Raw genomic sequence first — 12,734 nt, forward strand, 5'->3', positions numbered from 1 at the left:
AGCCGGAGCCTGGTCAGGACCCGGCAAAGGCGACTGGGAAAGCTGCCATTACCGTCAATACTACTCGGCAACGTGCAATCATTGGACAATAAATTAGACGAGGTACAATCACGAATATCCTACCAACGGGACATCAAAAACTGTAATGTCCTATGTTTCACGGAATCGTGGCTGAATGATGACATGTATATTCAGCTAGCGGGATATACGCTGCACCGGCAGGAAAGAACAGCACACTCCGGTAAGACGAGGGGGGGGGGGCGGTCTGTGCATATTTGTAAACAACAGCTGGTGCACGAAATCTAAGGAAGTCTCTAGATTTTGCTCGCCTGAAGTAGAGTATGTTGTGATATATTGCAGGCCACACTACTTGCCTAGAGAGTTTTCAGCTATACTTTCGTGGCTGTTTATTTACCACCACAGACAGTGGCAATAAGACAGCACTCAGTCAGCTGTATAAGGAAATAAGCAAACAGGAAACCACTCACCCAGAGGTGGCGCTCCTAGTGGCCGGAGACTTTAATGCAGGGAAACTTAAATCAGTTCTACCAAATTTCTATCAACATGTTAAATGTGCAACCAGAGGGAAAACAATTCTAGATCACCTGTACTCCACACACAGAGATGCGTACAAAGCTCTCCCTCGCCCTCCATTTGGTAAATCCGACCACAACTCTATCCTCCTGATTCCTGCTTACAAGAAAAAATGAAAGCAGGAAGCACCAGTGACTCAGTCTATAAAAAAGTGGTCAGATGAAGCAGATGCTAAACTACAGGACTGTTTTGTAATCACAGACTGGAACATGTTCTGGGATTCTTCCGATGGCATTGACGAGTACACCACATCAGTCACTGGCTTTATCAATAAGTGCATTGAGGACGTCGTCCCCACAGTGACTGTATTGTACATACCTCAACCAGAAGCCATGGAATACAGGCAACATTCACACTGAGCTAAAGGGTAGAGCTGCCGCTTTCAAGGTGCGGGACTCTAACCCGGAAGCTTACAAGAAATCCTGCTATGCCCTGCGACGAACCATCAAACAGGCAAAGTGTCAATACAGGGCTAAGATTGAATCATACTACACCAGCTCCGACGCTCGTCTTATGTGGCAGGATTTGCAAACTATTACAGACTACAAAGGGAAGCACAGCTGTGAGCTGCCCAGTGACACGAGCCTACCAGACGAGCTAAATCACTTCTATGCTCGCTTTGAGGCAAGCAACACTGAGGGATGCATGAGAGCATCAGCTGTTCCGGACAACTGTGTGATCACGCTCTCCGTCGACATAAGACCTTTAAACAGGTCAACATACACAAGGCTGCGGGGCCAGAAGGATTACCAGGACTTGTGCTCCGGGCATGTGCTGACCAACTGGCAGGTGTCTTCACTGACATTTTCAACATGTCCCTGATTGAGTCTGTAATACAAATATGTTTCAAGCAGACCACCATAGTCCCTGTGCCCAAGAACACAAAGGCAACCTGCCTAAATGACTACAGACCCGTAGCACTCACGTCCGTAGCCATGAAGTGCTTTGAAAGGTTGGTAATGGCTCACATCAACACCATTATCCCAGAAACCCTAGACCCACTCCAATTTGCATACCTCCCAAACAGATCCACAGATGATGCAATCTCTATTGCTCTCCACACTGCCCTTTCCCACCTGGACAAAAGGAACACTTATGTGAGAATGCTATTCATTGACTACAGCTCAGCGTTCAACACCATAGTACCCTCAAAGCTCATCAATAAGCTAAGGATCCTGGGACTAAACACCTCCCTCTGCAACTGGATCCTGGACTTCCTAACGGGCCGCCCCCAGGTGGTGAGGGTAGGTAGCAGCACATCTGCCACGCTGATCCTCAACACTGGAGCTCCACAGGGGTGCGTGCTCAGTCCCCTCCTGTACTCCCTGTTCACCCACGACTGCATGGCCAGGCACGACTCCAACACCATCATTAAGTTTGCAGACGACACAACAGTGGTAGGCCTGATCACAGACAACGACGAGACAGCCTATAGGGAGGAGGTCAGAGACCTGGCCGTGTGGTGCCAGAATAACAACCTATCCCTCAACGTAATCAAGACTAAGGATATGATTGTGGACTACAGGAAAAGGAGGACCGAGCACGCCCCCATTCTCATCGACGGGGCTGTAGTGGAGCAGGTTGAGAGCTTCAAGTTCCTCGGTGTCCACATCAACAACAAACTAGAATGGTCCAAACACACCAAGACAGTCGTGAAGAGGGCACGACAAAGCCTATTCCCCCTCAGGAAACTAAAAAGATTTGGCATGGGTCCTGAGACCCTCAAAAGGTTCTACAGCTGCAACATCGAGAGCATCCTGACCGGTTGCATCACTGCCTGGTACGGCAATTGCTCGGCCTCTGACCGCAAGGCACTACAGAGGGTAGTGCGTACGGCCCAGTACATCACTGGGGCTAAGCTGCCTGCCATCCAGGACCTTTACACCAGGCGGACCTCTACACCAAAATTGTCAAAGACCCCAGCCACCCCAGTCATAGACTGTTCTCTCTACTACCGCATGGCAAGCGGACAAAAAGGCTTTTCAACAGTTTTTACCCCCAAGCCATAAGACTCCTGAACAGGTAATCAAATGGCTACCCTCTTTTTACGATACTGCTACTCTCTGTTTATCATATATGCATAGTCACTTTAACTATACATTCATGTACATACTACCTCAATTGGGCCGACCAACCAGTTCTCCCGCATATTGACTAACCGGGCTATCTGCATTGTGTCCCGCCACCCGCTACCCACCACCCGCCAACCCATCTTTTACGCTACTGCTTCTCTCTGTTCATCATATATGCATAGTCACTTTAACCATATCTACATGTACGTACTACCTCAATCAGCCCGACTAACCGGTGTCTGTATGTAGCCTTGCTACTTTTATAGCCTCGCTACTGTATATAGCCTGTCTTTTTACTGTTGTTTTATTTCTTTACTTACCTATTGTTCACCTGACACATTTTTTGCACTATTGGTTAGAGCCTGTAAGTAAGCATTTCACTGTAAGGTCTACCTGTTGTATTCGGCGCACTTGAAAAATACACTTTGATTTGATTTGGAAATACAAATTCCATATAGCCACATTTGCCCTCTAGCACACAATAAACTATACATACCTCGGCGTAAACATCAGCACCACAGGTAACTTTCACAAAGCTGTGAACGATCTGAGAGACAAGACAAGAAGGGCCTTCTATGCAATCAAAAGGAACATAAAATTAAAATCGGTTGCCCTTTATGGTTGTGAGGTTGTCTGGGGTCCGCTCATCAACCAAGAATTCACAAAATGGGACAAATACCAAATTGAGACTCTGCATGTCGAATTCTACAAAGATGTGTACAATGTAAAACACCAAATAATACACGCAGAGCAGAATTAGGCCGATACCCGCTATTGATCCAAATCCAGAAAAGAGCCGTTAAATTCTTTAACCACCTAAAAGGAAGCGATTCCCAAACCTTACATAACAAAGCCATCACCTACAGAGAGATGAACCTGGAGAAGAGTCCCCTAAGCAAGCTGGTCCTGGGGCTCTGTTCACAAACACAAACAGACCCCACAGAGCCCCGGGACAGCAACACAATTAGACCCAACCAAATCATGAGAAAACAAAAAGATAATTACTTGACACATTGGAAAGAATTAACCAAAAAACTGAACAAACTGGAATGCTATTTGGCCCTAAACAGAGAGTACACAGTGGAGGAATACCGGACCCCTGTGACTGATCCAAAATTAAGGAAAGCTTTGAACATAGACTCAGTGAACATAGCCTTGTCATTGAGAGAGGCCGCTGTTGGCAGACCTGTCTCTCAAGAGAAGACAGGCTATGTGCACACTGCCCACAAAATGAGGTGAACACTGAGCTGCACTTCCTAACCTCCTGCCCAATGTATGACCATATTAGAGACACATATTTCCCTCAGATTACACAGACCCACAAAGATTTCGAAAACAAATCCAATTTTGATAAACTCCCATATCTACTGGGTGAAATACCACAGTGTGCCATCACAGCAGCAAGATTTGTGACCTGTTGCCACAAGAAAAGGGCAACCAGTGAAGAACAAACACCATTGTAAATACAACCCATATTTATGTTTATTTATTTTCACTTTTGTACTTTAACTATTTGCACATCGTTATAACATTGTACATAGCCATAATATGACATTTGAAATGTCTGTATTCCTTTGAAAATGTTTACTGTACGTTTTTTATTGTTTATTTCACTTTTGTTGATTATCTATTTCACTTGCTTTGGCAATGTAAAGATATGTTTCCCATGCCAATAAAGCCCTTTGAACTGAATTGAATTGAGAGAGCGAGAGAGAGAGTGAGGGATAGCGAGAGAGGGAGATAGAGAGAAAATGCTATCCTAACATTATATGAGTGGGATAGAACGTCAGACATATTTCACAACAAAGTTTAATTGCTGAAGACTTACAAATGGGCCTTGCAGACCTACATCGCCGGGACCGCCTGGTAAGCCTGGATACCCCTTGGACCAAAACAGAAACCAGAAGAAAGGACAAACAATTAGTGAGGAAAGTAAAGTACATTTTGCAAAGTAAGCTGTTAATTGTAGGAGACTTGGGCAATTTCCTTGTCTGGGCATGTAACCATTAATGTGATTGTTGATTGGTTGATTGATTGAGAAAAGTCTCTCCTTCAGTGTACTAAGCTCGAACTAATGCCAGAGAACAAGAGAGAGGAACACAGCCAAGGTTTCTGATTAGTACAGGGAGCAGTGTGTGTATGCAACTCTCCCTCTGTACATACAATCTATGCCAACGGTTAACTAAAATAAAATCATTAAAATGAAACTCCATCCCTGTTATGCAATCATTCCAAAAGAAAACTGTATTTTACAAGGACCCTGACATCAACACTGAATTATTCCTGAAGCCCTTGACTTTGTGGTTTTGCTTGTCTGCAGTGTGGCTGTTATGGGACAGGAAGGTTTGGCCAGGGCCACCATCACTCATCCCACTGACTGGCTGAAGCCAGCAAGCCAACCATCCAGTCAGCCAGCCAGCCAGCCAGCCAGCCAGCCAGACAGACAGCCAGCAAGTCAACCAGTTAGCCAGCCAGCCAGCGAGGCTGCCAAGGAGACAGGCAGCCAGTCAGCCAGCCAGCCAGCCAGTCAGCCAACCTGTCAGCCAGACAGCCAGCAAGTCAACCAGTTAGCCAGCCAGCCAGCGAGGCTGCCAAGGAGACAGGCAGCCAGTCAGCCAGTCAGCCATCCATCCAGTCAGCCAGCCAGCCAGCCAGCCAAGGAGACAAGCAGCCCGTCAGCAGCCAGACGATCAGCCAGGGAGCCAGCCAGCCAGAAGCTCAGGGCTGGTGACCAAAGACACAAACCTGGAGCTGTCTGTCCACAGGCCCTAAGCCAGCAAGGAACATCAACCAGTCTCTCTCTGTCTCCAGACACTCCACAGAACACTGCAGTGCTCACAAAGCTCTGCTACACTAGAACGCTCACAGACACAGACAGGGCTTAACCACAGGGAGAGAGAGAGAGAGAGGGACACAGGTCAAGGCTACAGACGAGCATTCACAGACAGACACAGAGAGAGGGACACAGGTCAAGGCTACAGAAGAACATTCACAGACAGACACAGAGAGAGAGGGACACAGGTCAAGGCTACAGAAGAGCATTCATAGACAGACACAGAGAGACAGTTACACCGGTCAAGGCTACAGAAGAACATTCACAGACAGACACAGAGAGAGAGGGACACAGGTCAAGGCTACAGAAGAACATTCACAGACAGACACAGAGAGAGGGACACAGGTCAAGGCTACAGAAGAACATTCACAGACAGACACAGAGAGAGAGGGACACAGGTCAAGGCTACAGAAGAGCATTCACAGACAGACACAGAGAGACAGTTACACCGGTCAAGGATACAGAAGAACATTCACAGACAGACACAGAGAGAGAGGGACACAGGTCAAGGCTACAGAAGAACATTCACAGACAGACAGAGAGAGAGGAACTACAGAAAAGCATTCACAGACAGACAGGGGAAGAGAACATAGGGGGATAGTGTACAGAGCTCTAAGACAGGTATCCCGAACGCTAAAGAGGAAATAGCATTTATATTGAGATATGGGACAGAGCCATACAGTAGTTACATCATTTATAGATACTGCCTTGAGGTTCAGAGTTACAGTTGATCAAACACAGAAAAGACAGAAACTAAGATAACAAAAAGTGCTTTTGATATGCCTCCAAACTCCTGGGAGGCAGGGACTGAGCTGCCAACCTGCCACCAGTGTAATGCTTGCAGACACTCTCTCTAAGTGGTGCATATAGACATTGTGTACTTAGTTCTGTACTTACCCTGGACCCCATCTCCCCAGGAGGACCCAATGGACCTGCAGGACCACGGTCACCCTGGGAAACACAAGCACAGGAGAAGGATCGTTAACCTGCACCACCACCGACCTGCACCTCCATATATCCAACCATCAAACCTATCGGCTCCACAGGATTTGAGAGGATTTTGAGAGCCTCCAGAACACAGTACAGGCTAGAGTGATGGCTGTCAATATCACAGAGTGGGCATTTAAAGTGGATACTAATGTCTGTCTATAGTAAAACCCACTCACACTATGTAACAGGACTGGCCAGCTTGTTACAGTAAAACTCTGTAGGTTGTGGATGGATGAGCCTGACTGGGTCTCTCCTCTAGTATTTAACAGCCTGACTGGGTCTCTCCTCTAGTATCTAACAGTCTGACTGGGTCTCTCCTCTAGTATCTAACAGCCTGACTGGGTCTCTCCTCTAGTATCTAACAGTCTGCTTGGGTCTCTCCTCCAGTCTCTAACAGCCTGACTGGGTCTCTCCTCTAGTATCTAACAGTCTGACTGGGTCTCTCCTCTAGTATCTAACACTGGGTCTCTCCTCTAGTATCTAAGTCTGACTGGGTCTCTCCTCTAGTATCTAACACTGGGTCTCTCCTCTAGTATCTAACAGTCTGACTGGGTCTCTCCTCTAGTATCTAACAGCCTGACTGGGTCTCTCCTCTAGTATCTAACAGTCTGACTGGGTCTCTCCTCTAGTATCTAACACTGGTATCTCCTCTAGTATCTAACAGTCTGACTGGGTCTCTCCTCTCGTCTCTAACAGCCTGACTGGGTCTCTCCTCTAGTATCTAACAGTCTGACTGGGTCTCTCCTCTAGTATCTAACAGTCTGACTGGGTCTCTCCTCTAGTATCTAACAGCCTGACTGGGTCTCTCCTCTAGTATCTAACAGTCTGAATGGGTCTCTCCTCTAGTATCTAACACTGGTATCTCCTCTAGTATCTAACAGTCTGACTGGGTCTCTCCTCTAGTATCAAACAGTCTGACTGGGTCTCTCCTCTAGTATCTAACAGCCTGACTGCGTCTCTCCTCTAGTCTCTAACACTGGGTCTCTCCTCTAGTATCTAACAGCCTGACTGGGTCTCTCCTCTAGTATCTAACAGCCTGACTGGGTCTCTCCTCTAGTATCTAAAAGCCTGACTGGGTCTCTCCTCTAGTATCTAACACTGGGTCTCTCCTCTAGTATCTAACACTGGGTCTCTCCTCTGGTATCTAACAGTCTGACTGGGTCTCTCCTCTAGTATCTAACAGCCTGATTGCGTCTCTCCTCTAGTATCCAACAGTCTGACTGGGTCTCTCCTCTAGTATCTAACGGCCTGACTGGGTCTCTCCTCTAGTATCTAACAGTCTGACTGGGTCTCTCCTCTAGTATCAAACAGTCTGACTGGGTCTCTCCTCTAATATCTAACAGTCTGACTGGGTCTCTCCTCTAGTATCTAACAGCCTGACTGGGTCTCTCCTCTAGTATCTAACAGCCTGACTGGTTCTCTCCTCTAGTATCTAACAGTCTGACTGGGTCTCTCCTCTAGCATCTAACAGCCTGACTGGTTCTCTCCTCTAGTATCTAACAGTCTGACTGGGTCTCTCCTCTAGTATCAAACAGCCTGACTGGGTCTCTCCTCTAGTATCTAACGGCCTGACTGGGTCTCTCCTCTAGTATCTAACAGTCTGACTGGGTCTCTCCTCTAGTATCTAACAGTCTGACTGGGTCTCTCCTCTAGTATCTAACAGCCTGACTGGGTCTCTCCTCTAGTATCTAACAGTCTGACTGGGTCTCTCCTCTAGTATCTAACAGTCTGACTGGGTCTCTCCTCTAGTATCTAACAGCCTGACTGCGTCTCTCCTCTAGTATCCAACAGTCTGACTGGGTCTCTCCTCTAGTATCTAACAGTCTGACTGGGTCTCTCCTCTAGTATCTAACAGCCTGACTGGGTCTCTCCTCTAGTATCTAACAGTCTGACTGGGTCTCTCCTCTAGTATCTAACAGACTGACTGGGTCTCTCCTCTAGTATCTAACAGTCTGACTGGGTCTCTCCTCTAGTATCTAACAGTCTGATTGGGTCTCTCCTCTAGTATCTAACAGTCTGACTGGGTCTCTCCTCTAGCATCTAACAGCCTGACTGGGTCTCTCCTCTAGTATCTAACAGTCTGACTGGGTCTCTCCTCTAGTATCTAACAGTCTGACTGGGTCTCTCCTCTAGTATCTAACAGTCTGACTGGGACTCTCCTCTAGTATCAAATAGTCTGACTGGGTCTCTCATCTAGTATCTAACAGTCTGACTGGGACTCTCCTCTAGTATAAACAGTCTGACTGGGTCTCTCCTCTAGTCTCTAACAGCCTGACTGGGTCTCTCCTCTAGTATCTAACAGCCTGACTGGGTCTCTCCTCTAGTATCTAACAGTCTGACTGGGTCTCTCCTCTAGTATCTAACAGTCTGACTGGGACTCTCCTCTAGTATCTAACAGCCTGACTGGTTCTCTCCTATAGTCTCTAACAGCCTGACTGGGTCTCTCCTCTAGTATCTAACAGTCTGACTGGGTCTCTCCTCTAGTCTCTAACAGCCTGACTGGGTCTCTCCTCTAGTATCTAACAGTCTGACTGGGTCTCTCCTCTAGTCTCTAACAGCCTGACTGGGTCTCTCCTCTAGTAACTAACAGCCTGACTGGGTCTCTCCTCTAGTATCTAACACTGGGTCTCTCCTCTAGTATCTAACACTGGGTCTCTCCTCTAGTATAAACAGTCTGACTGGGTCTCTCCTCTAGTATCTAACAGTCTGACTGGGTCTCTCCTCTAGTATCTAACAGTCTGACTGGGTCTCTCCTCTAGTATCTAACAGCCTGACTGGGTCTCTCCTCTAGAATCTAACAGTCTGACTGGGTCTCTCCTCTAGTATCTAACAGTCTGATTGGGTCTCTCCTCTAGTATGTAATAGTCGGACTGGGTCTCTCCTCTAGTATCTAACAGTCTGACTGGGTCTCTCCTCTAGTAACTAACAGCCTGACTGGGTCTCTCCTCTAGTATCTAACAGTCTGACTGGGTCTCTCCTCTAGTATCTAACACTGGGTCTCTCCTCTAGTATCTAACAGCCTGACTGGGTCTCTCCTCTAGTATAAACAGTCTGACTGGGTCTCTCCTCTAGTATCTAACAGTCTGACTGGGTCTCTCCTCTAGTATCTAACAGTCTGACTGGGTCTCTCCTCTAGTATCTAACAGCCTGACTGGGTCTCTCCTCTAGTATCTAACAGCCTGACTGGGTCTCTCCTCTATTATCTAACAGTCTGACTGGGTCTCTCCTCTAGTATCTAACAGCCTGACTGGGTCTCTCCTCTAGTATCTAACAGCCTGACTGGGTCTCTCCTCTAGTATCTAACAGCCTGACTGGGTCTCTCCTCTAGTATAAACAGTCTGACTGGGTCTCTCCTCTAGTATCTAACAGTCTGACTGGGTCTCTCCTCTAGTATCTAACAGTCTGACTGGGTCTCTCCTCTAGTATCTAACAGCCTGACTGGGTCTCTCCTCTAGTATCTAACAGTCTGACTGGGTCTCTCCTCTAGTATCTAACAGCCTGACTGGGTCTCTCCTCTAGTATCTAACAGTCTGACTGGGTCTCTCCTCTAGTATCTAACAGCCTGACTGGGTCTCTCCTCTAATATCTAACAGCCTGACTGGGTCTCTCCTCTAGTCTCTAACAGCCTGACTGGGTCTCTCCTCTAGTATCTAACAGTCTGACTGGGTCTCTCCTCTAGTCTCTAACAGTCTGTATCATTTATGTTTTAATCCACTGTTCTCCTGTCTTGACTGTACAAGCACTGATAAACTACTCCCTCACTGTAACCAGCCTACAGTACTTAAAAACAAAGAATAGATTTAGAGCTCTGTATTGAAAAATCTGTCTAAATCAAACTGTGTAATTGGATTAAATGTATTTAATCTGAAAGGAATTCACTGGCTGACAGGGTACGGCTGGTTCTGGTCCTGACAGATACAATGTAAGTAATAGGAGGGGCAACGGCGTAGGTCTGTCTGAGAGAGAGAGAGAGAGAGAGAGAGAGTTAGATATATAGAGAGAGGGATAGAGGGAGAGAGAAAGAGTGAGAGAGAGAGATAAAGAGAGAGAGAGAGAGAGAGAGGGGGGGAGTTAGATATATAGAGAGAGGGAGAGAGAGAGAGAGAAAGAGAGTGAGAGAGTGAGAGAGAAAAATGGAAAGAGAGAGGTGTAGGTCTGTCTGAGAGAGCAGGCATTTTAGAGCAATGTTCTGACAGAGAGAAGGTGTTTCTGGGTAGGCTAGGGAGCTGGACCGGGGCCTCCAACTGAGTGTCTGTCAATAATCAGCAGTCAGGAACCCAGTAATGTAATTTAAGTCAACAGTCAGGGAGCAGCAGGGGAAGCTGAGTTCTGATGGTTGAGGGTTGAAGGGTGATGATTGGGGTTTAGTGTTGTCATAAGCACAGGAACTTGCTGGGAAACATCCCCGAGGGGTCTCTCTATCCTCATACAGCATGGAGACTTAAAATGACTCACATATTTAAGGAGCATGACCCAGCTGAGTGTGTGGTGTGTGTGTGTGCTTGCTTTCTTTGCCACAAAGTTCAAAAGATCACTTTACATTTCAAGTTACATTTCAATGTGTGAGACTGAGATGCAGGGTTGGTTGAGTGAAGTCTAAGGAGACAGTGGGAACACAGTAATTGCTGGGTGATGTTTATGATATTGGGTGATGTTTATGATATTGGGTGATGTTTATGATATTGTTATTGATATGGATGTGAGGGTGGTCAGTGTTTGTCTAAGTCTGTCTGTCTGTCTCTCGGTCTGTCTGTCTGCCTGGCCCTCAGCGTCTGGCTAATCCACTCAAAGCCTAATGGCAGAAAAAACACCACTCTACCTTTTCACCAGGATCTCCAGCTCCCCCTGACGTACCGATCAGGCCCGCTGGACCCTGCAGATGGGAGAGAGATGAAATAGAAAGAGATGCGATAGAAAGAGATGTGAGAGATGGGAGAGAGGAGAGAGATAGAAAGAGAAGAGAGAGAGGGAGAAAGGGGGAGAGGAGAGAGAGTGAGAGAGTGTGAGAGAGAGAGAGCGAGAGAAATAGATGAGAGAGATGGGAGAGAGGAGAGATAGAAAGAGAAGAGAGAGAGAGAGTGAGAGTGTGAGAGAGAGAGTGAGAGATAGAAAGAGAAGAGAGAGAGGGAGAAAGGGGGAGAGAGAGAGTGAGAGTGAGAGAGAGTGAGAGATAGAAAGAGAAGAGAGAGAGGGAGAAAGGGGGAGAGGAGAGAGAGTGAAAGAGAGTGAGAGAGAGAGCGAGAGAAAGAGATGGGAGAGAGGAGAGATAGGGAGAAAGGGGGAGAGGACAGAGAGTGAGAGTGAGAGAGAGAGAGTGAGAGATAGAAAGAGAATAGAGAGAGGGAGAAAGGGGGAGAGGAGAGAGTGAAAGAGAGTGAGAGAGAGAGCGAGAGAGAGAGCGAGAGAAAGAGATGGGAGAGAGGAGAGATAGGGAGAAAGGGGGAGAGGAGAGAGAGTGAGAGTGAGAGAAAGAGAGAGTGAGAGATAGAAAGAGAAGAGAGAGAGTGGGAGAAAGGGGAGAGGAGAGAGAGTGAGAGAAAGAGAGCGAGAGAGTGCGAGAGAAAGAGTGGTCAATAGCATACACAAGTCAGGGTAAAGTACGTCTATGAGGGGAGACATGATCCCCACCCATCACTTGGTTCTTTTCAACCTGTTTTGACAGCAGGAATGCATGGGGTCATAGATGACTGTGTATTGGTGATGTAAGGATGGGGTAAGTAGTGCCATCACATGCAATGGGGGGAAATTCCCTTAATGAAAGTTGAGCACATTAAACTGAACAATGTAATTATTACATGCAATGTTTCATGTTACTAAAAAAGTAATGAGGCAATGACATGTATGTCAAAATGCAAATTATGTGTTGTATGAACAAGGCAATAAAAACATTCATTCCTTTCCCAGTATTCACAAGCCATAGTTCTAAGCTATTTCCTGCTGTAGGTAAAGAAATGAGGTCTCACATGGTATAGTGTTTGGGGACCATATTCTGTGTGCGGGTCTCTCATTTCTTTAACTATAGTATACTTTTTGCCCAGCAGCAGTATTCTAAAGTCTGGGACATTTGTTTACTTCATATACAGTACACTCTTGTATCCATGTACAGTATTTACCTGACTGTTGTGTGTTATCCCAACCAATATATCCTGTGTAAATACAGTATACTGATGAATCCATCCATTTAACCTGGGCTGATTCTATTATTTACATGTTTTATTTAACCTTTATTTAAACAGGCTATCAAT

At 46.5% G+C, this 12,734-nt stretch overlaps 1 protein-coding gene across 3 annotated transcripts in view; it reads right to left on the reverse strand.

Moving 5' to 3' along the window:
- Nucleotides 1-12,734, reverse strand: part of col24a1 (collagen type XXIV alpha 1 chain) — a 126,587-nt gene that overhangs the window by 81,703 nt on the left and 32,150 nt on the right. For 2 of the 3 annotated variants that reach the window (XM_029707929.1, XM_029707930.1), the window contains 3 exons: nt 11,309-11,362; nt 6,397-6,450; nt 4,495-4,548 (listed from right to left, as the gene is read on the reverse strand). In XM_029707929.1, the coding sequence (XP_029563789.1) occupies nt 4,495-4,548; nt 6,397-6,450; nt 11,309-11,362 (162 nt within the window). Of the gene's footprint in view, nt 1-4,494; nt 4,549-5,411; nt 5,529-6,396; nt 6,451-11,308; nt 11,363-12,734 lie in introns of those variants that run through there. The other variant, XM_029707931.1, reaches the window with a different exon arrangement.

This window comes from Salmo trutta, chromosome 22 (assembly GCF_901001165.1).
Source record: "Salmo trutta chromosome 22, fSalTru1.1, whole genome shotgun sequence".
NCBI lineage: Eukaryota > Metazoa > Chordata > Actinopteri > Salmoniformes > Salmonidae > Salmo > Salmo trutta.